Source organism: Lonchura striata, chromosome 1A, assembly GCF_050655825.1.
Source record: "Lonchura striata isolate lonStrDom1 chromosome 1A, ASM5065582v1, whole genome shotgun sequence".
In the NCBI taxonomy this organism is placed as follows: Eukaryota; Metazoa; Chordata; class Aves; order Passeriformes; family Estrildidae; genus Lonchura; species Lonchura striata.
Window position 1 is genome coordinate 18,716,618 of NC_140741.1, and position 27,645 is coordinate 18,744,262.

Consider the following 27,645-nt stretch of genomic DNA (forward strand, 5'->3'; position numbering starts at 1 on the left):
TGCTTTTTACACAACTCGCTTTTAATTACACTGCATGAGGAAAGGCCTCTCCTCGTGCCAAGACTCCCTGGTACAGCCACCCAGGGAGCTGGCTGGCTCACCAAGTCCTCAGTAGGTTTAGTGGTTCCCCCTCACCCTTTTCCCTTGCTTGGAAGCTCCTCCTGGTCAGTCCACATTATCCCTGCAGCCCTCAGTGTCCTTGCTTTGCAGAGATCTACTTTCATACATCTCTGTTCTTCCCCTCCATGCCCTGTTTGCCTGCTCAGTCCCACGGGAGCCCCGCTTTGGCCTCCTGCAGCACCAGGCAGAGAGGAGGCAGGGCAAGAGTCATCGGTTAATAACTGTTCTAACCTCAATATAAATAGAAAAATACAACCAAATAAAGAATTGACTAGCTAAGAGATCCAATCCGCTGGGATGCCTGCAACATGCTAGTGCAGAGGTCAGAGGGAGTGCTTGGTCCAGTGCTTGCTACTGTAGACATCCAGAAGCCTGTCCCGGCAGCCCCGCAGCCATCCCATCTCCTGCAGCACCACGCCGCGTGCAGCGCGTCCCGGCCGTGGCCAGCGTGCCCAAGGCTGCTGGCTCCTGGGAGCAGGCTCAGTGGGAATGGTTGATGAGTCTGATTTATTGCTGCTAAGTGGTAAAGCCATTCTCTTCTGTGGCGTGAGGATGTGCTTCACTCTTACTTTTTGTGGAGGAATTTCATTTTGCTGCCTGAAGAGACAGAGAAAAGAAAATTGACTCCCCACAGAAACAGGCAAACAAGTGTCATTTCCCACCACCTCTGTCCTGTGCAGTATGTACTGGCCCTGCTGCCACCCCGGCTCCTTGTCCACAGGCAGCTGCTCTGCAATGCTGGAAGCAGGGGCCTGCAGAGCTCTGCCCATTCCCTGGGAGCAGTGCTGCAGGCTGGGACCCCGAAAGCTCCCAGGCACACCCTCCAGAGCCCATTTGTCCAGGGCAAACCAGCTCCTCAGGCACTGCTGCTCTTAAATGGCCAAGAACAGAGAAGAGGACCAGCAATGTGATCTTAACACCAGATCAAACTCGGCCACCATGTCAAATGACTTCTAACCTCAGTCTGGAGCTCTTGGCTAGCTCCCCTTAGAATGGAAAATAGATTCAATCTTAGAATGCCCCTGGGCAGTTCCCACTGCTGATCCCTAAAGGCAAACCTGAAGGCAATGAAAACTCTGTCAATCCCCCCATAAAGACTGCATCCACCATCCCCAAGTCACTGGCTGCTCCACTGCCTCCTCATATCCACCTGTCTCCTTTAGAAGACACAGATACAGCTCATAGCCCAGTCTTTGGTTCTCCATCAGCCTCTAGACAGTGACTGACCAGAGCCAGAGCCAACAGCGTGCCGGCACATGGATACATGGCCAGGCACTGGATGCCACACATAGTCACTGGCCCTGTCACCCTTGGGCAGGTACTGTGCTGCCCAACTGAAGGCAACAAGAAGCCCAGCCCTTGGAAAGCCAAGGGTTTTGCTGGTTCCTTACCTAGGCCTTTCAGGAACCTATTGACTCCACTCTGCTCCCCACTGGGAAGTGTTTCCAGGTACTCCTGAGCCCGTACCTCAAACAGACCTGCAGAAAGACAGAAATCAACAGCTTTTATGCTGTCTCTCTATAAATCCAAGTAAGAATGCCCACCTGAAAGTGTACTGTCTCAGCTTACTGACATATTACTGCACAGGAGAGAGAACAACTCACCCCACCTCCTCCATCAGCTGAGGCCAGATTTGGCACAGAAGCTTTATTCTATCCCCTCCCTCCCCACTGCAAGGGTGACTAAGCTGCTTTACCTCACTCCGGGTACAGAATGTACCTCCCTTCATTCTGCTAGGAAGGCAGCTAAGCCCAGGGAGTGACATCATCTGGGGAATCATCATGCAGAATTTATCTCTTTTACTCAGCCACCTATTCAAGCATCCCCTGCTTACTAATGCTCATCAGGAAGCTGCTAAGCCAGCACCAGTAGCAGCAAGGATAAGAAATCTCAGCTGCCAATAGAGCCCTTGGGACTGCAGGATAACAGGAGTGAAACTGAAGTCACAGCTCTGGGAAGCAGATGAGCATCAAGCTTCCTACTAGACAAAAGAACCATGACCAATCCAGCCCATTTTTCCTCTAGACATAAGAAGAGGACATGAGGGACTGTGAGAATAAATGTCATTGCAGCAGTGGAATTCAGCGTGGAATGGAAGAGGCACATGTGGAGGATACTGCAAGAGTTAAAGATGCCTGCAATCCCAACCCCATCAAGAAACCAGCAGATTTCCCTTCTGGTGTTCCTGCACAGACACTGCAGCCTCCAGCCAAGGAACTGGGGATGGAGGTGGTGGCTGTGGAGCATCTCCTTGCTCCTGTAGGAGCAACAGCAGCTTCCAGCACAGCAGAGCCCAGTTGGAGCCCCTCACCTCTGACCCCCTGCTTCCGCAGCTCCTGCTCCTGAATGAAGCCCCCAAACATCTGTGTCTCCATGAAGACCTCCAGGAAGCGGCGCAGGCTCTTGGAAGAGACGGATTTGCGGAAAGCCTCACGCTGCAGGGTCCGCTCCTCTCGCTCCGTGGGGGTCAGGAAGAGGGAATAGTGGCCCACAATCTCCACAAAGAAACGGACAAAGGCCTCGGACACCACCTCGTTCAAAGGGCTGGTTTCTAAGGAAAAAATAAAGAGGCAGTAGTCAGGACAGTGCTGTAAGAATGTGCTAGGAATATCTCTGGGTAAAAATTCCCTGGCTTTTTTCAGATCCAGCCTGAGAAGAAAAGGCTGCTTAAGAGAGAGAGAGTCCTAGGAAGTGCTTGTCATGGAAGTAGACCAAATTGGTACTACTTTGAAAGACACCAAGCTTTATTTTGGTGCTCACTTTTCTCTAGTGGGATGGGGGAGAGAATCAGAAGAGTAAAAGTGAGAAAACTTATGGGCTAAGATAAAGAGAGTTTAATGGATGAATCTAAAACTGTGCATGCAAGCAAAGCAAAATAATTGATTTATTCAGTAGCTCCCATAGTCAGGCAGGTGTTCAGCCCTTCCCAGAAAAATCGGGCTCCAGTATGCATGCCTTGGGAAGACAAAATGCCCTATTTTCAAATGTCTCCCCATTTCCTCCTCCTTCCTGCAGCTTTATATGCTGAGCATGACTCCATGTGGAACAACCCTTTGGTTATTTGGGGTCAGCTGGCTCTGTCCCCTCCCCACTCCTTGTGCACCCTCAGCCCACTCACTGGTGGGGTGGGATGAGGGGCAGAAAGGTGTTGGCTCAGTATGAGCTCTGCTCAGCAACAGCTAAAACATCCCTGTATTATCAACACCATTTCCAGCACAAGTCCAAAACACAGCCCCATACCAGCTATGGAGAAAATTAACTCTGTCCTAGCCAAAACCAGCACATTCTCCAGGCTCCTCTGCACCAAGGAGATGTCCATACTGTCCCCCAAGAGAGCTGTCCCAGCCCAGTCACCATAAGCCACATAGCCATCGCCGAGTCTGCAGCTCTGCAGGTGGCTGTCCCCTGGAGTAGCCTGCATCACTCATGGCCAGCAGCAGAGTGGAATGAATGAAACCCCTCTGAAAAGGAGTACAGGGGCTCACTGGAATTGCAAGGGAAGCATGGCCAGAGCTGCGAAGAGATAAGTACTATTGTTCTTCACACAGAGAACTGTCCCCTGTGCACTGGAATACTTCATATAGCTTAAACAAAATCATGATCTACCTCCAATACCTGTGGTGTTAAATTCAGCACAAGCCTAGCTCTCCTCTAAGAAGCGACAGATAAGAAAGGGGCAGGAAAAGACATGGTTTTAAGCTGAAAGGCACTGTGCTTTACCCTGCTTGCCATTGACAGGGCCCTCCTCCTTGTCACTTGCCAGCTCATTCCTCTGCTCCAAAATGTGCTCTAGTGCAGCCTGCAGCTTGCGGGGCAGGATGGAGTCCTCATCTTCCATCTGTAAGAAAGAGCCACCTCCTCAGCGACTGGGGCTAGGACAAAAACCTCTCCCACCCTGTCTCCAGCACAGCAGGGGGAGCGCTAGAAATGAACCATGAGGAGAGGGAGAAGGCGTAATATGTTTGGCACATTCCCAGCACCACCCTGCGCAGTACTATCAAGAAGAACAAGAGGAAGGAGAAAGGGGGTGTCTTTTCCTAAATATTCCCCTATCCTGGAAGAATTTTACATGTCTGACCCGAGAGGCTACTGGGCAGGGCTCACCAGTGGCCTCACCATCTGCCCATGAGCACTGGCCCGGCCACAGAGAGGAGGTGTGTGAACAATGCTGGCACGTGGCCAGGTGAACAGAGCCTCTGCTCAGGCACCAAACCTCTTACACAGGCATAAGGAATTCCCAGGGAGCATCGGAGCCAAGGAACTGCCAGTGACTGTGCAGACCTGCTACCAGCCCTGGCTGATTCAGCTGAAGCCTTCAGAAGAGAGGTGCAAGGTAAAGCATTACCCCAGAGCTAAGGCAGCTGGCAAGCGAGGATGGTGGGAGGGCTTGGCCTTCGCCCACACGCTGCTCCGTGCAGCAGGAGGAGCGATCATCCCATCTGAGTCATGGGGCTGAGCCCCGGCAGAGACCCACGCTGCCAGCCCTGCTCAGCGCCTGCCAAAGAGCTCCGGGGGGAAAAGAGCCTCCTGGGTCAGGACTATGCTTGCTCATTTATCCTCTTCCCTTCCTCCTCCCCTTCCCACTCCTCCTCTCCACAACAAAGGGAAGTGAAAATCAGCAGGCAATCTTGCCTGCAGGGCAACACACAGGCTCCCAGGTACCACCTTCCTGCCTCTGACCCATCCAGTGCAAGGATTGCAGTGAGGAACCACAAGCTCCTGAGGCAGTAAGGATTTCAAAAAACCATCAAGCCTGCCTTCCCACTCAGGGCAGAGTATGTGATGGGAGCTGGACTGACAGACACAGTCTAGAAGGACCCACACTGCTCCCCAACAGACAGTGCTGAGCCAAAGCTTTCCAGCTCTGTCCTCTGCCTTTCAGGGTGACACCTAAGGACCCATAGTGTCTAAGTGCCACCATTTTCCCCTCTAAAAAAAAAGGAGAAAGAGATAATTCCCAATGATATAGTCCTCAACAGCTGTGGTTTGGGATACTGATGTTAAATATATATACAGCAATCCCTATAATCCTGCCGACTGCAAGTCTGCCTTGATTTTTGAGTGGGGAGAAAGTGATCCATCCAGCCAGGCAGGTCAGCAAACACAGATGGAGCTAAGTTATGGAGGAAAAAGGGGAGAAAAGGATGTGAATTAGCTCTGCTCACCTGTCTCAGAAACCGATTATTTACAAGGTCAACGACGAGGACCTAAGAATGAAAGAGCAAGAATCAAAAGGGAAAGTAATTATTTCCACCATCAGAGTTTATCTTAATCTGTAACTGCTCTGGAGGAAACACTTGTCTGCTCCTCCTACCATCCACTGCAGCTGGAGGAGGCACCTAGCATGACCCAGGAGCACAGCCCGTGCTGTGGCTTTCAGGGGATGCCACTGCAAACCACAGCTCAGCTTGGACAGCAGGAGCTGTGCTCCAGGCCTGGCCCACTGCTCCTCACCACCCAGCAGGGTCAGAGCTTCCTCCTTTCTCCCTGTGTGCTGCACTGCTCTCTCAGGGCAGGCAGGGAGGGAAATCCCTCTCTCAGCACGTTCAGCCTTGCTGTGCTCACCCTTGTACCTCAGGAATCCAATTTTTAATTATTTATTGCTATCTGTGTTAACCTGAGGGGCAGCTGTCCTGGCCAGGCTGTAGCAATCACACTTAGGACTGACAGGATTGGCATGACAGCACCATGCAGAAACCAGTACAAACTGAAATAAAACCTCCTCCTACCCACAGCAGCCCCACAGTGGGAGATTCCAGCCCCGTGCCTCCCAAGCTATGGCCAAGGCAGAGCACAGACCTTTGTCTGCCTGGGGGAACATCCACCTCTGCCCTTACCCTACACTCACGGCAGCCAGAGGATGAGAGCTCTGCTCCCTGGCGCTGCCAGCTGCCAGAACACAGCTTAGCCCACGGGGAACAGCCTGGAGGACAGCACGGTGTGGGTGCAGGACTCACCTCCTCCACGGGCAGCTCCTTCAGGCGGGGCAGGGAGCTGGAGAGCAGGCCGATGAGGAAGGGCGTGGGCGAGCACACGATGTCGATCATGGACGGCGGCAGCACGGGGATGTAGGTGTGCTGCCAGGTGAAGGGGTACAGGAGGGCCACCGTGGCGTGGCAGCACTTGGAGAGAGTGCTAGAAGACAAAACACAACCAAGGGTCAAAACACAACTGTCCCTGGTCAGTCAGGGAATGAGGGGTGCCTCCTAGAAATCAAGTTCCTGACAGATCTCGCTAATTACTGGGGGCTTTCCCATATTTCTGACCCCATTTTTCAGCTTCAGAAGCAATGACTTCTGAAAGATGACCCCAGCCCACGCTCCTGTGACAAGAGATGGGTTGCAATGAATCGGAGATCTGCTGCTCCAGTGTCCTGAATGAAAATATCAGACAAACACTGCATCTTCTATGCCACCGCCTCTCCTAAGAGAAATGAGTTCATTCTCCCACAGCTCTCTGGCAGGAGTCAGGCAGGACAGCCAGTTAGCCATGGCAGAGCTCGCCAGAGGGCACCAGTTATTAATCTCTTCTGGGTCTGGAAGCATTTTTACGTGTCAAGAGAGGGGGAAGGCTAGCTGCTATAAATCCTGTATATATAACGTCATTTGGTTTTACCAGCATCCAGGAAAGGAGAGGAGGGAGAGGAAGGAGTCTGGTACAGCATGGAGAAGTCACATGGATAAAGAAGGATGCCCAGCTGGCTCCCATTAGACTCCATGGGAGAATTTACATTCAACAAGCTGGGTTTATTGCTGACTTGAGAGGGAAGGGGTTTGATGAGTGTGGACTTGAGCTTGCTCTGAAAAGTGAAGCCTGCTTTCCCTCTCTACTCCAGTTAAGTTTGGTGGATATGCATCCCTGTGCACTAGGGCATGCTGAGCAGAGCAGTGTGGCTGGGGGACAGCTGGCTGGCTTCCACCACGTAAGCTCAGGTTGGAAGAACAAAATTGTAGTTGCTGGGACATCAGTCTGACAGTATGAAGTAATCAGGCAACAAACATTGTTAAACACATGACACTCTTTGGAGATGAGGAGATCCCAGGGGAGAAGCTGCAATCTGCTTAACCTGAAAATTTTACTGAGACTGAGACAGGTAGGGAACTGTAGGACAGGTAGGGAAGTCTCTTCACAAACTGGGGACAGTTTCCTTTCCCTTCACTCCCAGAGGACTGTCTTTTCTAAAGGCATACTTTGTAAAAAGAGGAAGACCTTTCAAAGGCTCTGTTACAGACTGGTAGCTTTAAATGGAAAAAAATCTTCAGTTCCACATTGTTGTTTGGGAAGGTGTGAATGTATCCCCCTCCCTGCATTGACTCCTCCAGGCTGCCTCTCTGTGCTGCTCTCCAGCTGTGCCTGCCATCATCAGCTAGCCCATACCTTGCTGTGTCTATCACAAATGGAAGGTAGATAATGAATCTGAGAGAAGCAAAATTAAAATAATGAGAAACACTGAGCTAGCAAGAAACAGAAACATAAAAAAAAAAAAGAAACAGAAAAAATGTGGGAATAATATCAAAGTAGATTATTTTTGTTGTATCTTTCTTACAAGCTAATCTTGAAAAGAACTGCAACAAAAGTTAATGTCATCTTAGCAGTGCACTCCAAGCTAATGAAATCCTTTAAAAACTATCCCCTTCAAAGCTGTGCTACTCATACATTCCAGGTCATGTTAACAGATACAAAAGCAAGGGTTTCTCTTCCTCTCCATTACTGCAGAGCATATTTTCTACTCCTCAATTTCTGACTGATAATAGACCTGGTAATAGCAGCAGCAGCATAGTGAAAGCTGAAGAAACTGCACCTTTCATCACTTGTGCACAGCAGTGGGGCATTATCACCACCCACTGTTCCTCTTCTTTGAGCAGAGAGTGAATGTGGAAGTGTTAGAAGTTTAACATTTGTCACCAATCCTCTATTTTGAAGGTGTATCAAAATTTTCTGCCTAAACATGGGACCTGAATTTATAGACAGCATGTGAAAACCTATGGAAAACATCTCTGATTTCAGGTAGCTCCACAGAGGAACAGTGAGCAGCTGAAGCCCGTGGTTATTTATGGCATGGTGAGATATTATGGCAAGCTGTCTCCTACTATATTTATGGTGGCTTGTTCTTCCCTCAGCCCAGCTCTCAAGTCCCAGCGAGTACACATGGTACGTGAGAGATGGAGTGGGAGGAGAGATGGCTGAGCTCCAGCGAGTGGAATTCTAAGACAGAGCTGTGTTAAGTCTGAAATTGTACACACCAGGCAGTGGGAAGTAAAGATAACTTCCCCTTCCACCCTTCCATCTGTGCATGACTCAACGCCTCCAGGGTGAAACCCAGTGATCTCTGCTTCCAAACATTTCTCACTGTGGAAGACTTTTCCAGGGAACACTGCTGGTAGGGTTGAGGTCTGTGAGCCTCCCTTGTAGGCAGAGCAGTTCAGGGATGGACACAGAGGAGGTACCACTGAGGTACCTTTGTCACATGTCAGACTTGCTCTGCAGTAGCCTCAGGGAGCTGCAGGTTGCCAGGAGCCCAGGAGAACCATGGCCATCTGGAGTGACTCAAGCCTAAGATCTCTCTTCTTCTTGCATTTGGCACTGCAACAAGCACTAAGGGACTGCTGATTCACACCAGGCTGATGAGCCTTGCAAAAGAATCCAGCTTGATGAATCACTTTTATGCCATCTGTGTGACTCTTCAGCCAGCAGCCGCCGTGACTGCAGTGTGCTCTGGGAAGTGTCAGAAGCCACCCTCAGGCCACACAGGTTCAGTCCAGCCGTTCAAACAGGACACAGACACCACTTTCTAAGGCTTTTGGTTTCATAAGTAACCTTTAAAATGCTGCAGGTCTTTGGTCTTTGAAGAATGCTTTCAAGATGCTGAGCACATTTTCATGGGTTCATTCAGCCTTCTGCAGGGAACATGGTTGAGCTGCGTGTTGCTTGCAGTTGAGGCTGAGATATCAATAGTACAGAGGCTAAAAAGTACTGAGTACACAAGAACCCTCAGACCCCTCCCTAGAGGGCTGATTTGGATAGGGACTGGCACACAGATCTCTCTGGGTAAGCATACCCTTGGTCAGAACAATGATACTGCAGCAACCTGTGACACTTGTTTGCTTGGACAACAGGCCTTCCCAGCACACAGCACACACCCACCACACAGCACCCTGTGAAGCTGCTGCTTCTTGGCAGCCACCTTGAACACAGGTGGCCAATGCAGACACTGAACACGACAGCTGCAGCTACACAGAAACCCTTCCTCTCCTGGGAAAACTTACTCCAAGATGAGCTTGACTTGCTCTAAAAGACACCTTGACAAGTTGCAACAGCCTCTACAGAGGGACACTGGCTGTTCAGCCTGGTTGCTTTCCACTCCAAAGGCAAGTATATGTGATAAAAAGCCTCCAAATCGGACTCCATCTTTGGGTTTAGGATACTGCATGAATTCTGAAAAACACCATTGAATCAAACATCCTGCTGTAGTTTAATGCCAGGAAGTCCTGTGGTACATGCACTAACTAAACTGCTCAAAATATGCTGGCATTTGGCAATTTAAGACTTTGAATATGTAAGAGTTTGAATATGTATTTTTTAGAAAAAGCTCTGCCACAGTAGGATTTGTTTTACAAACACCTTCAGATTTCTGACACTGTGTCACATCTGGAGTTACTTATGATGGATTACAGTTCTGGTTTACAACATGCAGCAGGCACAGGAGCTTCCAAGCATTGTCCTATGACTTCACACAGCAGTGCTGCAAATCCCACCAGGAGGATGCCAAGTTCCACCAGCACTCTGGGGACCCTCAGTGATTCCCACGAACCTGGTAGGTTTGTGCAGGTGAAGAAATTAGTATTAAGATGATCTGAAGAGACAATACTATTATCTGATATCCAAACTTCATCTTTGGGTTTCTTCTTCTCCCTAATCAAAAAGGCAAAAAGGACAAAAAAGGAGAAACCTGCGAGGCTGATATTCAGTCCCAGATTTGTTTTTGTAGCACATGGTAAAGGGTTCCTCCTGATGATTAATTACCTTTTTCTGGGGATGACCACATTTAAAGTGTCTACTCTAATTCTTTCAGATCTGCCTTTGATAACAATGACCACTTTGTGTTGTTGATACAGCTGTGGTTTCTGGCAGAGACAGAGGCAATTGCTTGAGTTGGTCAGATCCACAGCAAGCTTTTGAGATCTGGAAAAAGGACTCTTTGATTTTACACTCATGCAAGCTTTTCTTTTTAAAAAGCCTTCTGAATCACAAGATCTCCTGCTCAGGCCATTAAAAACTGCCCAGCTTGAGGTACCTTGTGACATGTGATTTTAGCTGAAAGATGCCTTCTAAAAGGTTGTTTGGCAGTGCCAGGAGCTGCATGCCAGGCGATGTCCCTTTGAAACAAAAGCAGCTCTCATGTTGCAGACACTGTCTCCACTGCCCCAGGACTAAAGTTAACATTGCAGCAATGAACAAAAGCTGGGGGAAGACTACACAGACCAACACAGTTTTAACAAAGTCATTTTCCTGGGTTGCAAGGCAATGTATACTCCAGTATCCATAGTGACAGAGAAAAAAAACCCACCCAAAAACTAATAAACCAAATACTTTCCTTTTCCACTGCCAAGCTATGGATTGACAGGTATTTAAACACTCAGTGCTCATTCTAAAGATGGAAAAGACAAAGTATTTCACTTGCTGTACACTTGTTAGATGCATTTTTTGGCTCAGCTTGAAAACATTTCACAGTTCATGCAGTATTTGGCAGGAGACCTTTCAGCTTTCTTTTCCCACAGACTGATTTTATAGCAATTAAACAATGTAAATAAATTGTACACACCATTTCTCTGTCACTCACACCCAGACACACCTTTTCAAACATGGACAGATAATTATTGATAGCATCCACATGAAGAACTGCAAAGATTAATGATAAATGTAATTTACTGTGCATCTTTCACTGTGTCACCTGCACTCTTCCCATTAATCCATCTCAGATGGATTATTTATAGCATTCCTAACCTCTGAGCAGTTTCCAATAGCTGCTTTTATAGTTTTTTTTCCTTCTCTTCAGCCATTTCCAAAAAGTGTTTCTTATCTTTCCTCTCAAATTGGCATTTTCACTCCTAGAGTGAACACTGTTTTATACTCACTGAGTTCAATGTGTTCCTGTCCCAGGAAAAATATAATTTGAATAGAAGATCCTGCATTGACAAGCATCACCTTTCAAAACATGGAAGGTCCACCTATGAGTATAAAAGACTGTTCACCTTAGGAAAGGCCCATTACGCCAGTCTGTTCAAGTCACTGAACTGGATTAAAATACAGCAGTTACTTAATTTTGAGGGACATTTTCTTTGTTTTCTTCATTTCACATGTTTACAGTCCTTTGGGATAATTTCCAAGCTTTTGCTCCACAAAAATAAGCCAAAGAAACTTCATATTTTTTAAGAGGAAAACAAAAAGACTATCCTGAAATTGCTAAGAGCAAGGTCTTCTCAGAAACATTAAATATTAAAAGTCTCATAGAGAGCTGGCAAATCTATGGTAAATATTTGAATCTGAGCCCTGTGGTCTAACAAACTGGATCTTTTCAACATGATAATTCCTTTTCCACAGGAAAAAATAAAGCTGTTTGAGATATTTAAAGATTCTAGAAACTATGATTCTGTAGCTCTCTCCCACTCTCTTTACAGGCTTGTACAGCTGGATTCATTCCTAAGGACCCTAGATATCCTGACAAAAGATGCAGGGGTGGGAAAAGAACACCAAAACCCATCAAGGCGCTTTCAAATTAGAGATACCACACCCCATGCTCAGAATATGCAGTGTTGTACTGTCATGTAAAGATGTGATAGGAAAAGATTTGTTAAACAAATGTTCATTCTAAAGCAATGTCTCAATGCCCCCCCAAAAAGTTCCCTGCCATTTCCTGATACCACCCAGCTCTCATGTAGAGATTACAATGTCAATATGTGTCCTTAAAATTTTTCTTAGAATGTAAAATTTATCCTACAGAAGAAGAGAAAAATATTTGAGAGACTGTGATCATAGATTATGCCATAAATCATACATGTTACATAGAGATCTAGCGTTTGGATGAATTCTCTCACTTTCAATACAAATCTAAATGCTCTGCATGAAATGTGTGGTTTAAGTATCCAGAATACCAAGTCTCTACACAAATAATGTATCAGTGATTATAAAGAGGCAAATTTTCCTCTTTCTGAACCAAGACAGATGCCAAAACCCGCAAGCAGACAGTGCCACAGTTTCCCTCTCCCCAGGCTTTCTATCCCTGTGATGAGACTGCCTGAGCTCTGCCCACAGAGAGCCCCGGATGAATGTAGAATGAATTTTTCCCCTTCATTTTCCTCTAGAAGGGGCCTCTCCATTCTCTGCCCCAGTGCTCAGTCCCAGAGCTGCAGGCTGCTGCCTGGAGTTGTGAAAACAGACAGCTTAGGGGCATTGTACACTCCTGAAACCTGAGCGTGCTCCTCAGTGTCATTACTCATCCAGGCAGCTTTTCTTTCCCCAGCTTTGGCGAACTTTCCTCCCTGAATCCTCAAGTGCTTCAAGGGCTGGAGAGCTGCCAGCCACCAGCTGCAAAAGATCTTAAAGAAACCTGGACCCATTTTCATAATTTAGGAGAGCAAACAAATACATTTTTAAAAGAGCAAATTGAGCAGATTCAAAATAGAATGGGGAAGTCCTCTGTGTCATTTACCCTCCTCATTTCCCCATTTTGCTGCATCCTTTGCTTTCATCCCCATAGGAAAAAAAGAAGTCTTTAGAAACCAATATGAAAATACAAGCAGAAAAATCAAGATGATTTTGTGACATCAGGGGAAAACTCAGAAGGGACAGTGATCTCTGCACAAGGCTTGATCCCTGCAAACCCAAGCACAGCTCAGCAGGGAACAGTGCAGCATGATGGAGCAAAAGGAGGGGTTTCACTTCCTTAGCACCAGGGATCTGCTCTGAAATTATCTGGAGGAAGTGGAATTTGGTTCTCCTTGGGGACGAGAAGCAGCACTTTTTGCAAGCTGCAAAATGAAATTATGGTTTGTGGCCTAAGTTCCCAATTCCTGGGAAGAACATCCCTATTCACATCGTTGCGAGGCTGAAAAAGGCAGAGAAGAAGAAAAAGAACAAAGCAGAGAGGTCTGTCACTGCAGCCTTCCCAGCCTCCCTTCCTTGCCAGCATTTTCTTCAGGGAAATGCAAGAGGGTACCTGAGCTTGTCTGCAATAAAGATCACCCTCCTTTCCAGCAGCAAGGAGGCAAAGACTCGGCTCAGGTGCCGCACGCTGAGGGAGGTGAACAAGGACTCGAAATCAACGTGCTCCAGCCTGGAGTCGAGGGGCCGCCGCAGCTCGATGACCTGTTGGGGACAAAAAGAGCACAGGTGAGCTCTGGCTGCCCACCCAGAGTGTGCCAAGGACTAGCAGGTATTTTCACAGCTAGCAGCCCTCACTGACTGCTGGTGAGCACCCACCACACAGCAGGAAGTCCTCAAACACAGTTCTTCCAAAAGCCTCCCATAAATCCTTCTTCCAGATGAAGACGATCCAGAGTCCACTCCAATAGGCACAGCATGAGATCAACCACAAGATTGTCCCACTGGACTGAGGACTCTTGATAAGAGAGGGATCTCTTCATAAGGAGGAAAACTATTTTGTGTCCAGCTAGGAATGGTTTTCAGTCTTTCTGGTATTCAAGCAGCAGAATGTCATGGAGCCTTTCAAATCTACATTCTGACTTTTACAGTTACAATTTATTTATTTTTTACTGCAAGAATCTGGATGCCTAACCTCCTGACCGTAAATTTTTTATATCAGTTACAGACAAGAACAGTCTGTGGGTATTTTTCTTTGTTCATATCTGCTTAAATAATGCCTGTCATAGCACCTTAGCACTTCATACTCCTTATCTTAGACAGATGCTTATCGAAATTGTTTTTGAAAGCCTCCAACACCACACATTTCATAAATCGCACAAGAAAATTACTCTAGTTCTGAACTACCCTCACCAACACCAAGCCTGCAGCTGAAGCACGTCAGTGGCAAATTACTTCAATTACTTGTTGTCTTACCCTCAGTATACACTGGGAACAACTGGTCACATTCCTCTCTGTAGGAAACTTCTTGTGTATTGAAAGGTTATCATGTGTCTTCCTTTGTCTTTTGTTTTCTATATTAAGTAAACAATTTTCTCAAGCTTTGCCTCTATTTTCTAGACCACGTAGGAAGCAGAACTGCCCTTCTAGGGCCTTCTCCTAGTGGGTGCATGGTTTGGAAAACAATACTCTAAATAAAATTCCATCAACACTGGAAAGCAGAAAATTTGCTTTCCTTTATTATTCATCCATTCACTTGTTTTCACAATGAAAGATTTTGTCTAAATAATACTACACTGTTACTTTTCCTCACTTTATGGACCATAGTACCACCAGATCCTTCTCTGAAGTACTGTTGCTCACTCAGTTACTTTTATGTTGTATTAGACTACTCCTTTCTTCCTCCCAGCATGTTGCTCTTGTCCATATTGATTTTCACACCAGATCTTCCATTTACAGGATCACAGAATCATTTAGACTGGAAAAGATCTCTAAGATCATTGAGTCCAGCTGATCACCACCATGACAACTAGACCACAGTGCCACATGCAGTCATTTCTTGAACACTTCAATGTGTTTCTTGAATTTAGGGGAGTGGGGCACTTTTAATCCCTTACTCTCCAAAGTGTCTGCCCCCATCCCAGTGCTGTACCATGTAAATGTGGAGTTTATGCCATCAATCAGATATTTAATGAACAGAATCCCAGACACAAACCAGCCACAACATTCTCACAGCACACCACTGGGACTTTGCTCCTCCAGCACACATTTTTAACCAGCTTTGCATGTTCTCTGCAATAATGTCATTAGTTGGGACTGTTTCCAGTTGGGTTGAGGAGAATGTCATCATGTAGTGCTCTGCTGAAAGCCCACAGACACAACTTAATCAACTTGCTCGCTTTCCTCCCTCTCACATTCAAGGCATACCATGCCATGGAGCAAGTATGGCCAAAACTACTTTCAATTTGTCTCCCTCCATCCCCCCACAATCCTTCAATGCCATGCCCTAAAGGTCTGCACTCTTAAAACCCTTCTGCTGTCCTTGCACCACATCATGTGAGATGCAACACAAAGCTTCACCTCCACACTGTGAAAATGCCATTCTCAAAGGCTGCAACATTAGCTTGGTGGGGTTTCAAGAATTCTTTGACCTGATCCACACAAACAGAGGTTCTGTATTGTTCAAACCTGTCATTAGGAAGTTAAGTGTGGTGTCCTTGAGCAGATCCAAGGTCATATGATGGGCAGCACAGGACCTGCTGTCTGTGCCTCCTGGCCTCAAGGCCACCGTCCTGTATCCTTTTGCTATATTAGGCTGTGTGCTTACATTCATTTTTATCATAGGATTTCCATTTTGATTCTGAGTCACTGAAGTCTCCATACCATCCCCTCTGGCCCTCTGTTTTACTCCCCAGCTTCCCCCCACAGTTGATAGATGATCTCTTCTTGAAGATCCCCAATCCTATGCCACAGTCCTAACTTTCAGTTGCTAATCCTGCACCATTTGCTGACCTGCTTCCCTGTCTCTAGGAAGTGTCTTTACCTCTGTTCCTGAGCCTGGCAAGAAGTTCTTGACTGTAATTGTCCTGCCCAGAGCTGGGAAAGGTGCTTCCATGACACTCCTCATGAGAGGCTGCACCAGGGCTGGGGAAATGCCCCGTCTCTTCTCAACCTCATCCAAGATCTGAAATAAAGGCATGAAGACACAAAACCATGGAAATCATGAAGAGGGAGATAACACCAGGAATTAAGTGTACCAGTATCTATCTGTGTCCTCTTCTTAATCCAGTATTGACATGGAGCTTTGTATCAAAAGCAAGAAGGCAAAAGGTGCAACTAAAGACCTTTGATTTCTTTTATCAGGAGAAACACAGCTCCAGTGGGGTCACTGTAAAGCTGAAAATTTGCAAACTTCCCACTACACTCAAAGCCAGGACTCCACCTTTTAACCTCTCTTGCATTCTGGGAGTTCTGCTGAAGGAAGAAGACAAGAATTGACAATCTAGTTTTCCTATTAACTATTAACTATTAACTCACAATGCTTTTGCTAGGTTCTGGAATTGGCATGTGGTTGCCTCACCAACACCATTTCAGTTCCCTTCTTCAGCTATTGGCTTCCCTGATCCCCATTCATTTAGGTGCTGGCTTCACTCTCAGGCCCCTCTTCACCTACAGCACAAATTCCCTCTTTCTCCCCCCTCACCTTAGAGAAGAGATTGAAGCATCCAAGGCGACTCACAATACAGTAAACTTCTGGGAGACGCTTCCCTTTTCCACTAGGCTTTCAAGACAAACACAAACACACACACACAAAAAACCAAGGAAATGTCAGAGTTATGACTACTGCAAAGATAGAGTGACTCGTCTCTTAGTTGTGCATCTCACTGGCTGGCTCAGAAACTGGCAGGCATTTGACAGTATGGTGATGATGACAACCTGGCTCAAAGCCTGGTACACCAGAAACAGGGAGGAGAAATGGGCACATCCACATGTGGTCCCAGTTTACCTAAATCAAATGACAAAGGCAGAGCAGACTGATCTACAGAGACAACTCTGAACTTTCAGGACCAGCACAGGTTTAGACAACTGTTTAATAGGTATCCAAACCTAAAGAGGATAAACCCTGTTTTCAGCTTCAGGGGTGAAACAACAGTCCATGGCCATGGTAAAGTGCTGGTGCAAGGAGAATGCAACACAGTTATGTCTGGAGAGGAGGATGGGACACAGAGAGGGACTTTGGCACTGAACAGAAGAGAGCAAAGCTGCTCTGTTGTCACTCTTTTCATTCTACACTGAAAGAGAAGAGCAGCAGCTTTCCATTTTCCAGAATGGGTGCCAGTAACACCAACCCCACAGACGGCTGCGCCACTAGGAAAAGAAAAAAACTCAGGGATAATTACCAGCAGCCTCCTACAATACCCAAATCGTCTGCTTCCATCTTCCCCCGTCAGGACAAATGAGAATGTCTCACTGCAGAAGGAGAAATCAGAATGACAAGATACCATCAGCCACATTACCAGTCCCAGACATGCAAATCCAATAAACCCCCAGTATTTCTGCATTTCCCATACACCCCTCTCAGAGTTCTGCCCAATCTTCTACCATAACAGCTCTTGTATTTAATTAGCTTGATAAAGAAATCTGTTTCTCATGAGTCAGGATACAATGTACAGTATTTACCTGGCAAATTGATCAATGGGGGCCCAGTCCTTTGCATCAGGAAAGCAAAACTGGGGAATAGCTTTCAACTGATCTTCTGCCTCACGCATGAATTTGAAGGAGCGCTCAAGCTAGCAGAATAGAGAGAAGGAATGTTTCCAATTAGTCATGTGGGGATGGAATGACTTCAAATATTTTTCCTGTGACAAATGAAGAGGTGATGACAGAGGCTAAGCTTCTGCCTGGAAGATATTAAAATTTCTGTGATTCTGGCTCACCTAATCTTTAGATATCTCAAGGTAACTCTGTGCCCCCAATTCCACCAAGCCCTGTCTCTGCATCACCTGCCTCTGCTATATTGTGCCTCTAATCTTTAACACACCTTCCAGCAAGGGGCAAGAGAACTGAAGTCTGAGGGGAGCTCTGGTCACATCCCATTTACAAACACTCTGTCACACTGGCTCTGTGTTTCTCCCATTCCTCCTTCCCCATTTTGAGCTAGACTATCACCAAAAGTCATTCCTTCCCTTTCAGAACATGTATCTTCTCCCAGCCATCAGTTCTCTTCAAAGAGGAAAGGGGGAGAAAGGGAATAGCTACATAAAAGTCATAGTCAAGGGCAGCAAAAGATCTAAATCAGCTGCTCTTTCAGGAGTAAGCAATACCATGACAATTCTCAGGCAGTGATTGAAGCCCTCCCACTGTCTTCAGTCTCCCTTAATGCTGACACAGCAGAGGGTCACTGACACAACTCGCGGTCAACTGAGAAGCTGCAGCTCCTCCAGGGATCCAAGTGCCCCACACAGCCCAAGACAGTCAGGCAAACCTTCAGTGGGAACTGCTGGGTGACCTCAGGGATGTAGGCAGCCCCAGCCTGCTTCTTGTGCAGCGACACCACGACGAAGTACTCGAAGAGCTGCCTCTCCTGGTACTCGATCAGGTCCTGCTCCAAGGTCTGGTACCGCGGGGCTTGCTTCAGCCGCGACTTCACGTGCACCAGGCGCTGGCTGTGAGCTGGAAACACACAGAAAGCCTGGCTTAGTCTGGTTCTGCACAGAGCATCAATAGTGCCTTGCAGAGACCCATGGATAAACCTGAAATCTCCTCACTGCAGTGGCTTTCTCAGTGGCTGACTAAGAGGTGGAAACCATTTGGAAACTGCATTATAAGCACTGACAGAGAAGGGCCATAATCTTATGCCATCACCCTGAAGAACTTTGGCAGCAGGATACCATGGATAGCTTTTACAGCCCAAGCTGAGATCCATGTAGGACATGATATAACAGATAAGGTCCAGCCATTCATTCATCCTAGCACTCATTTATGCACTTTTCAAAGCCAGCACAGTGAGGTGGTTGACCACCTTTGTTTAGAGGAGGCTGTGGGCAGCAATCCCCACGGTTTTACAAGACCAGCACCTGGGTCAGACCAGGGCTTTGCAGTCTGAGTAATGCTGGGAACTCCCAGCTCCAGCACACAGGCTGGGCTGTAGGCCAACAACAGAAAACATGTGAAAAGAGGTGCCAGTGAAAAATGCTGGCTCGTGCCAGTTCTTCCTGTGCCTAAAACTAATCTCTCAGTGCCATGCTTCTACAAGTTCACCCAAGACAATGGGAAAACAAGAAAAATTGCCAAGCAATGTGTAACTGCAACACACACATGAGCCATGGGACAATAAACATTCCAGCATGGAAAGTAATGAAAAGTTGCCTGCTGAGAAGAGACCAGATGAGATTCCTTGAGACTACCCCCCTGCTTAGTTTTACAGTTGCATCCAAATTAAATCTCCATGGTGTCTCCCTTATCCCTGATACAAAAGAAAGAAAGAATTTACTACAAGTAGAGACTACAGCACATTCTCACAGCTTTGTTTTTTGGGAAGGTGGGTGGCAATACAACTTTTTGATGGAAACAACCATCCCAGAGACACTATAGGAATTCCAATATATAATATATCTGCTTGGGACACAGGACTTCCTGAGAAATTGTATATACTTGTTGATCTTTTGTCTGTGCCACTCATGGACTATTCCAGACAATGTAATTTAAAGCAATATTGAGGCGCCTCTCAAATCAGAAAGTGTAACAAACCCTGGGCAGTTAAGGCCTGGAAAAGAAGGCTTAGAGTCCTTTTCCTTGTCACCTACTATGTTATTTGCTCTAGGGCTGTAAACCTTTCAGAAGTGGTTTCTGTTTCACCAGGGACTTCAAAAGGAGCAGTGTCACAGAAATCTGAGTGCTTCTGAAAAGCTTGCTCAAGATCTGCACTGCTTATATTCTAAAGATACCAGAATTTTACTGCTGTCATCATGGCAAAGTTTGTCTTCCAAGATTTTTCTTTTTCGAGGGTCAGCACTTCCAGCTCTGACATGCAGCCTTATGATTCACTGGGTCTCAGATGATGTACAGTGACTCGCATGCAGAGGTACCTGGCTGGTGTGGTTGATGTGTTACACAAAATGTACAAAGTCCCAAATACAAGAGACCTGCTAAATCATCTCACTTTCCTATTTAAAAATAGGGAAGTCAACACTTCAACAAGGCATAAAGCAGAATACAGTTGCAGTTAGAGCAAACAGCAAGTTCCAGAGCACCTGTTCATACTTATGCAGACTTGCATAGTCACTCAGACACAGGTCTGGATTTGGATATTGTCCAGAGCCCAGTGCTGTTGGATTTGAGGTGACTTCATATGATCTCCATCATCCTCTCTCTAGGGAGTTCTGATCTGCAGTTACAGAGAAACACAGGATGATGCACGTGATTCACTATGGCAACCAGCAGCAGACAAGAGTTCAAGTCTTCCTGGCCACATCTACACTGCCTTTCTCAGCTAAATCTGAACATGGTCTGTATTTTCACATTTCAGGAGGGTTGTGAATATAATTTCTGCACCATCCTGATTCAAACCCTCTCTCCTGTCTCCAGGCTAGCCTTAGAACCTGTCAGAAGGTAGGCACTGGCAGCAATTTTCAGCTTGCTCTTGCTAACATAGCAATACAGATAAAAGCGTCAATGCAGATGAAAGCAAAAGCATCAGTAGTTCTTGAGTGGGAAGCTGTGCTCACAAGAGGGAACTCAGCCTGAGCTTTCACTTCTAAAAAACCTGGAAGAGGGTGAGAATGAGCACTCCCACTCACAATGCATGGTGGCTGACACACAGCCCAACTGCTGCTCATGCCTGTCTTTTCAGCTTGGAACTGAACTGACCTGCTATCCAGACCTGATGTGCATGTGAGTCAGGAAACTTTGGAATATGAGGGAGTTTCCATCTTCCATTGTAACTCTGCCAGAATTTTAAATATGCCACACAAATTCCCAAAAAACAGCAACATCCCCAGAATGTGCAGGGGCTAATTACCAGTACAAGGTTTCAGGAGAGTATTTTGGAGACCCGTACACCAAATAATCCTACAAGAGTGAAGGAAGAAATGCAATGCTTTATCCCAACCCAGCCAGTACAGGAGAGTTTAACCAACAATAAATCACATAGTGTGACTCTGTTTTCCCAGCTAGCCAGTCTGGCTGCTGGCTTTTCTCCCATAGTAAGCATGTGGTGAGGTGTTTGGACAGCCAGTGCAATGCAACACTGCTTCTGCCAGTCTGGTCACACATTTCTGACTCTGCACTTAGAAAAATCCCACTGTATTTCCTCAGTGTCCAATATTCCTCCTGGGAAAGTCAGTCAACAAAGAGCTTTGATGGGAGCTGGAAGAGATGTTTGTTTTGGGCTCCTGTAGCCCTCTGCCCGTGGATTTTATCCTGCAGCATTGAGATCTTTGCCTTCTCACTGTGTTCCATACAGAAACAAGTTCCTTCTCCAAAGGTAGAACACAGAGGAGAGATCTTGTCTTATGAGCTCAGAGCAGAGTTTAATAGGAGCCATTTGCTCTCTCCACACATTTGCCTTACCTTTCAGCTTCTCTTCAGTGTCACTGTCTGATTCACTGTTTTCATCTGTAACTAGGAAAAAAAAAAAAAAAAGAAAGAAAGGGGAAGATGAATTAAGGAAAGCCTATTTATAGATGTGCATTTTTTATTCCTGGCATGAGAAAGCTGGGCCTGGCAACTTCAGGGGGAAGCAGTTTAGGTCCCAAGGGCCTTGTTCTTTTCAATGATGCACATAACCACAGATATTCAGCTTACCAACACTGGTATCTTCCCATTCATTCAGGAAAAAAAAAAAACACCCAAACCAGCAACAACAGCAAAATCAATTGTGCACAGCCAGAAGAGTTGCATAAAGAATAAAATGCCAGAACAGTATTTTACCCAAGTTTGTATAAGCACAATACCAAAGCAAAATACTCATTAATATGCAGTAGTTTCTGGGACATGTGGTAAAACCAAGAAAAGAAAGAAAGAAACAAACAAAATCATCAGACTAAATCAGATTCAAGGTCTATATGGTCCAATGATCTGTTTCTCTGAATGATGCTATAGGGAGGGGTATAAAAAGTCTGGGATGCTTCCCCTGAAAGTTCTATAAACCCACTCATCCACCCTGTGGCTGTCTATGCTTTATGAAATAGGATAAACAGTAACAAATAATTTGGGAAACAAATAGAGGTAGTCACCTTCTGCTGGAAATTAAAGTGTTTTGGAACAAAAATCCTGGGTTGGTAAGACAGTTTTTACAGAGATTAGATGCTTAAATGTAATTGCTCTGAAGGGTCTGAATGCCTTGGGCAAGTTGTTAATTGACAGTAGGAGGCTGAAAGTCTCAATCCTGCTATGATGGAGATGGTCCTACAGTTAGTTGCAGAAACCCTGATTCACAACTGAGGCTATTTGTTTATGGGGATGGTGAAAGAACCAGGGCTGTTCCAAAATCTCTTGTCTTCCATTGGACAGTTCACTGAAGTGACACATTCCCACAGAATATTTTGATCTCAACAAATCAGAGTTTTTGGACAGAACATTCCTCTCCACAGTTTCCAGCAAGTTCCAGAAATAAACTTCAAAAAGAGGGGACATGTTTGGGGTGACCTATAAGGTTATCATGCAAAGCATGAACTGAAAACGAAGCAAGAAAAACAGAAAACTTCCATTTTAACCAAAGTTGTTTGGGCAGAGGAACAGCCCTTATCTTACAAAAAAAAAAAAGAGTGGAAACCCCAACTCAGCCTTAGTCTGGACTGGAAGAAGTGCTACAAAGTGTCACATAAACAACTAAGGCAGTCTAAAGTCCGTGGCAGATCCTCAGAAAGTGTTAGATATACGATGATTTGAAGCTCACTTACCTTTCCCTGAATTGCTCTCTGTAGACTGTGACAGTCTCTTGACACGTTTCTTTCCCCTCCGAGCCTCGTAAATGGCATTGATTTTCAACACTAGCTGCTCAGCAAACACACAAACAAACAAGGTTAATTTCTTCCCCAGGCAAAAAACTGAGTTAGAATTTAGAGCAAAACATTCTTTATTCCAATCTTGGCCATACTAAAACTTTTCCCTTGATGGTGCAGGAGGCACAATTCCCAGGATCTACGCTGTACTGCCTGTGGCCACACTCACTCTGGTCCAGCAGAGCCCAGGGTAACAAACCCTGATCAAAGGCCCCACCTTAATGCACTTCCACAGATGTATTGGCTACACAGAGTCTATCTCTCCATACCATGATCCATGCTCCAGGGAGCACCAGAGGGTCCCTTGGCAACCTGTCCTGGTCTGCAGGTTTGGAAGCAGAAAACTGGCTGGAGGATAACTGAAGAAATTGAGAAGGGTGGAGGCCAGTGATACTGAAATATTTTACATCAGTGGTTTCCTTTACAAATCCTGTAACCCCTGTGGTCCCAGCTGACCAAGAGAGAGAACATTGCAGTGCTGGGCAGAGCTGGGCTTAGTGGCTCATTCAGTGCCTCTGGTCTCCCTGTCCATTGCTGCAGGGCAGGGGAATTGCAGCAGAGCCATGCCTGAGCAGATCTGCTCCTTCTCAGGGTTCCAGGTAGGATATGGACACAGCATTCTGATTTATTCCATAAATAACTGAAATGTGGAATCTGAATTTATTAATTTCCACACACCTGGTGAGCTCAAGGTAAGACAGGCCCACCACCTACTTGGTCAGGCAATTCTGAACACAAATATTTAAGTGGGAGGCAGGATGCTGTGATGTGGAAGTGCAGCCTTCACCCAGATGCCCAGCTCAAGCCTCAGGTGATGCTGCCCTTGACACAGCAAACCTCAGTTCTGGGCTGGCCCTGCAAGGCTGCTCAGTGGTACTGTGGGGTAAATAAATACTTGGAATCCTCTCTTCAATTGATATAAAAGTATGTGTGAACACACTGACAGAGCTCAAGCCATGTACAGATGTGAAGACATACTGGGAAAGAAACCCTAAACATTTTCAGTCTTTGGCTTACTCCTGAAAGGCTGAGGCACACAGAGAGGGCATTCAAAAATCAGATATGCAAACATGAACACAGATCTGGCAACCTGGAAACAAAGAAGATACACAAATACATCCCTTTTTCCCCAAATGCAAACTGTGAGTTTGGAAAAAAATCACCACAGACTGTCCCTGGTTGCCTCTGCTTGTCCTGCAAAGACCAGGATAAGCAACTGTGTTTTTTATAGCTTTGTTTTTGAAACATTCAATAGATAGACTGCTGCCAAACCTCATTTGGACGAAATAAACATCCTGCCAGATCTGAAAGAAAATAAAATTAATATGGAGTAGTGTTGTATCCAAGTAAGAAATAGGAAATGTTGCTGCAGAAAATGTTCATAACTGCAGACAAGTCCTTTTGTCACCCAATTGTCATTATGTTCATTGCTCATCTACAGTCACACCTTAAATTATAAACAGCCAGTACATCAATCTGAAGGAGCAAAAAAAAACAGATTTCCAGGAGGAAACAAACACACAACACACAGACAATTTCTGACTGTCCCATCCAAGAAGCACAGAAGGAAGTATGATGGGTACATCTTCTGCAAAATGTGACCTGCTTTTTTCCCCTCTGACATACTTCAATTTCTATCCCAAAATTACAATGATTTTTTTTTTTGATTATTATGAAATCTCAGATGGAAAAAAAACTTCTTTGAAAGGACATGTTTGTGTGCCTTCTCCTTCAGGCAGAAAGGGGGTTAAACACAAGTCAAGTCAACAGCCAGGATAGCAGCTAACTTGCAGGGATGCCACACACTGGAAACTAAAGAAAACCTGGTCTCACACTCACATTTCTGCTTGGAAGAAGCCAAACAAAAAAGGCAAAGCCCTAGATTTACCTTGGGAATCTTCCTTCTCCTCTTGCCATTCTGAGCGTCTCCCAAGGAGAAGAAGGTGTCATCTGGACTGCTGGGGGTTGAGGGAGGGCTGACTTTGGATGGTGACCCAATCCCGTCCCGGCTCAGTTTCCGTATGTCTGGCAGCTTGAAACTCCGCCGCTCTGAGTTTTGCCGGAAAAACATGGGTTTGGAAAGCAACTGGAAATGGAGGAGAAGGAATGAATGACCACCAGAACCTTGTGTATCTTTACTCCATTGCTTGCACTGTCATATCAGTAAATCCAGTGGGGCAGCCACAGCACTCAGTAGTCAAAACAGCCTGAGAGTGCCCATGGATTTCTGCACATGCAAGAAACCCATCCAGCTGCCAGGCTACATCTTGGCCAGCAATTTAACCACCCCATTTTCATTCCAGAACAGAACACAAGCTCAGGAGTTGGGCAAGAAGTCCTTGCTCCAGTGTGAAAAAAAAAAAAATCTCCCAGGATTTGGGTAATCCAGAGGCTGGGATTGTAAACAGGACAAGACTAACCAACCAACCACAGGCATTTGGGATAAGGATCAGCTAGCCAGGAGGAACAGAGAAGCAGTGAGAGCAGGCAAAAAGCACTGTCAGTATGGCTGCCTTTGACAGGAGCCAGAATCAGATATTTCAAAGGGTACAATTGATGCTGTTAGACAATTACTGAGACTGCTTTCCTCCTAAACTCATTAGCAAATTTGGTGGGAGTACAACAGAAGATGTTTAAGTAGCAGAGTAAATCTCCTAAAGTCTCTGACCAAAAATAGCATCAGAGAAGTAGAAAGCTAAGCTCCAGATAAAGAGGGGCAAACCACTTCTCACCAGAAAAATGCTCAATAAGAACACTTTTTATCTTCTCCTATAGAACTTCCCAGTAGTTATGACAAGGTAAATTGCACCTTTTGTGGGAAAGTAGCTGCACTGCCAGAAGATGTATATGGCACAAAGAAGTGTGGGGGAGAGTTATCCAGCCTAGTTCTGAGCAATTCACAGCAGCACCACGACTGCAGCTCAGGCAGCACCACCATTTGCCTCCATCTACAGACATACTCAGCAGTTATTAGTCACACCAATTAATCCACTCAGTTAAGCTCAGGTGTCTGTTGATTTGGCAGAAGATGCTCAGGTCACAAAAACGTTTGCCACCTACAGACAAGTCGTGGAAAATGAGGCTGTAAGGAGTCTTTGCACTGAAGAATCTCATTCTGCACTAGGGATATGAGCTGCTACATCTATAGGAGTCCTGAAAGTGTCCAGACCCATTCCTCATCACTGCAGCCTGGCCAGGCTCTCCAGCAGGATGAATACTGCAGCTGCAAACCCATTAGCTGCCAAAAGAGCTGCAGCATTTCTTTTCTGACTGATGCAGATCAGGGCTTTTAGACACCAAAGCACAGTAGAGTAACATGACTCCTGTTCAGCTCTCCTTCTGGGAATAGTATCTCTAATGAAAGGCATCCCCGTGCAGCACTGCAGCCCCTTCCCATAGCACATGTGGGAAATCTGGGTGCATGGGTGACTGCAAATCTCTCTGAGGGAGATCAGCCTCATCCCAACACTCATACACATGGCACCTTGCTGCTCTAGGCCTAACTAGCAACAAGGAAAATGGATTGAGAACCACAGAACAATTTTCACTTTAAAGAGCTGAATTATCCAAAATCACCTCAGCTGCTGATTAAGTGGGTTGGAAAAGAGCAGCATGTCAAGGAATGCTGCACATACAACTTCTGAAAATGTTGAATAACAGCTCTAATAATAGTTGTTACTTGGAAAGCATGAGAAAACCCTTTGGCTAGGAAAGTTGTGTTTAGATCCTGCTATCCACTCTGGACCCATCTATTGCCAAGATGACTTTGGCTGTCATGCTGTCCCTGCTGTCCTAGGCTTGGATTATCTAAACAGGCACCATGAATCAAGCAAAGCAGCTTGGGAGGCTGAGAGAGAAGGACCTTGGTAAACCCTGAGCTCTCTCCAGTCAAAGTTTTACCTCTTCTTTTGGTTCCATGGACAAGGAGGAAAAAGCTGGGCTGTGGTGGGGACACCCTTCTAGCACTGGCTCTCCACCCAGGGGACTGGCACTGCCTTATTACCAGCAAATTGTCTCATGGAGAGAGCAAAAAAGGCTCCTGGGGGGTGGGGGATGTGCTGCAGGGGAACCTGGGCACCAGCATGGGCAGACTGCACAGCCCACAGACACTGAGACAGGACTACTGCAGCCCTTGATTACCCAAATACTTCCATGCCCTCTTTGAGGGGAGAAAGATCTTCCCACACCACCAGGGAAGGCAATCCTGAAGTGAAAAAAAAAGTGAAAGCAAACAAAACATTTATGTAAGGGAATGCTGGTTTGTTTTTTACCTCACTGAAGGACAGTAAATCCCCTCTTATCACAATGTACTCTGTGGCAAAAGACATAAAGGAAAAATCCCTAACATGATGAAGGTATCCACTTTTTCCACACAGGACCTGGATTTCACCCAAAAACTTTCTGGAGCAGAAGAGGTGGCCACTTGACTCACAGTACCTTTGTGGGAGTCCCAGGTACAGAAGAGGTGGGGGATGCTGGGAAGGTCAGGACACATTTCTTCCCCAAACAGCGGCTGTTGGTCTCAATGTCTTCATAAGGGTTTTCCTTTGATGGTGGATCTGCAGCAAAAAGCCAAAAACAAAAGATTCTAAGAGCAGAAAATTTCTGAGGTTTGCCATAAAAATCTGTTTAGGGATCCGCCGGTCTTCTCCCACCTCCCACATCAGACATAAAGACCTGTTCTCAAGCATTCCTGCAATTGCTTCATTCTCTCCATAGTCCTAGAAGTCCAGCTGCTTGCTGGACAGTGTCCAAACCCTGACACAGACAGATGCAGTCCTAGAAACATATCACAGATACTACAGATGAAAAAGACCCTGTGAGCCCTCACGTTCATTTTCCTGCATCCAGAAGAGCTGTGATGTTCTCATGCACATTGTAGTTCATAACTACATTTCCTTCTTTCCAGTCCTCTGCTTGG

General features: G+C 46.1%; 1 protein-coding gene across 1 annotated transcript; it reads right to left on the bottom strand.

Annotated features, from left to right (window-relative positions):
- On the bottom strand, positions 1-27,292 carry LOC146763398 (DENN domain-containing protein 2A). Its single transcript, XM_085568199.1, has 16 exons — positions 27,162-27,292; positions 24,613-24,810; positions 22,623-22,716; positions 21,292-21,342; positions 18,206-18,393; positions 17,401-17,510; positions 17,121-17,190; positions 16,424-16,501; positions 15,764-15,904; positions 13,337-13,485; positions 6,078-6,255; positions 5,286-5,327; positions 3,841-3,958; positions 2,432-2,671; positions 1,512-1,598; positions 1-717 (listed from the first exon to the last, which is right to left on the bottom strand). Exons 2-16 carry the CDS (start codon positions 24,793-24,795, stop codon positions 686-688), a joined length of 1,761 nt encoding a protein of 586 aa, XP_085424325.1. The 5' UTR covers positions 24,796-24,810; positions 27,162-27,292; the 3' UTR covers positions 1-685.
- Between the last annotated feature and the right edge of the window lie 353 nt (positions 27,293-27,645).

Bases quoted from the DNA above. Each gene is read 5' to 3' on its own strand.
- LOC146763398 (XM_085568199.1), bottom strand. From the start codon at position 24,795: ATGTTTTTCCGGCAAAACTCAGAGCGGCGGAGTTTCAAGCTGCCAGAC. The intron at 17,191-17,400 runs GTAAATACTGTA...CTCCTTCTGCAG, and splicing joins CCCATTGATCAATTTGCCAG to TGAGACATTCTCATTTGTCC. The intron at 2,672-3,840 runs GTAAAGCACAGT...TTTTTTCCTTAG, and splicing joins CCCTGTCAATGGCAAGCAGG to AAACCAGCCCTTTGAACGAG.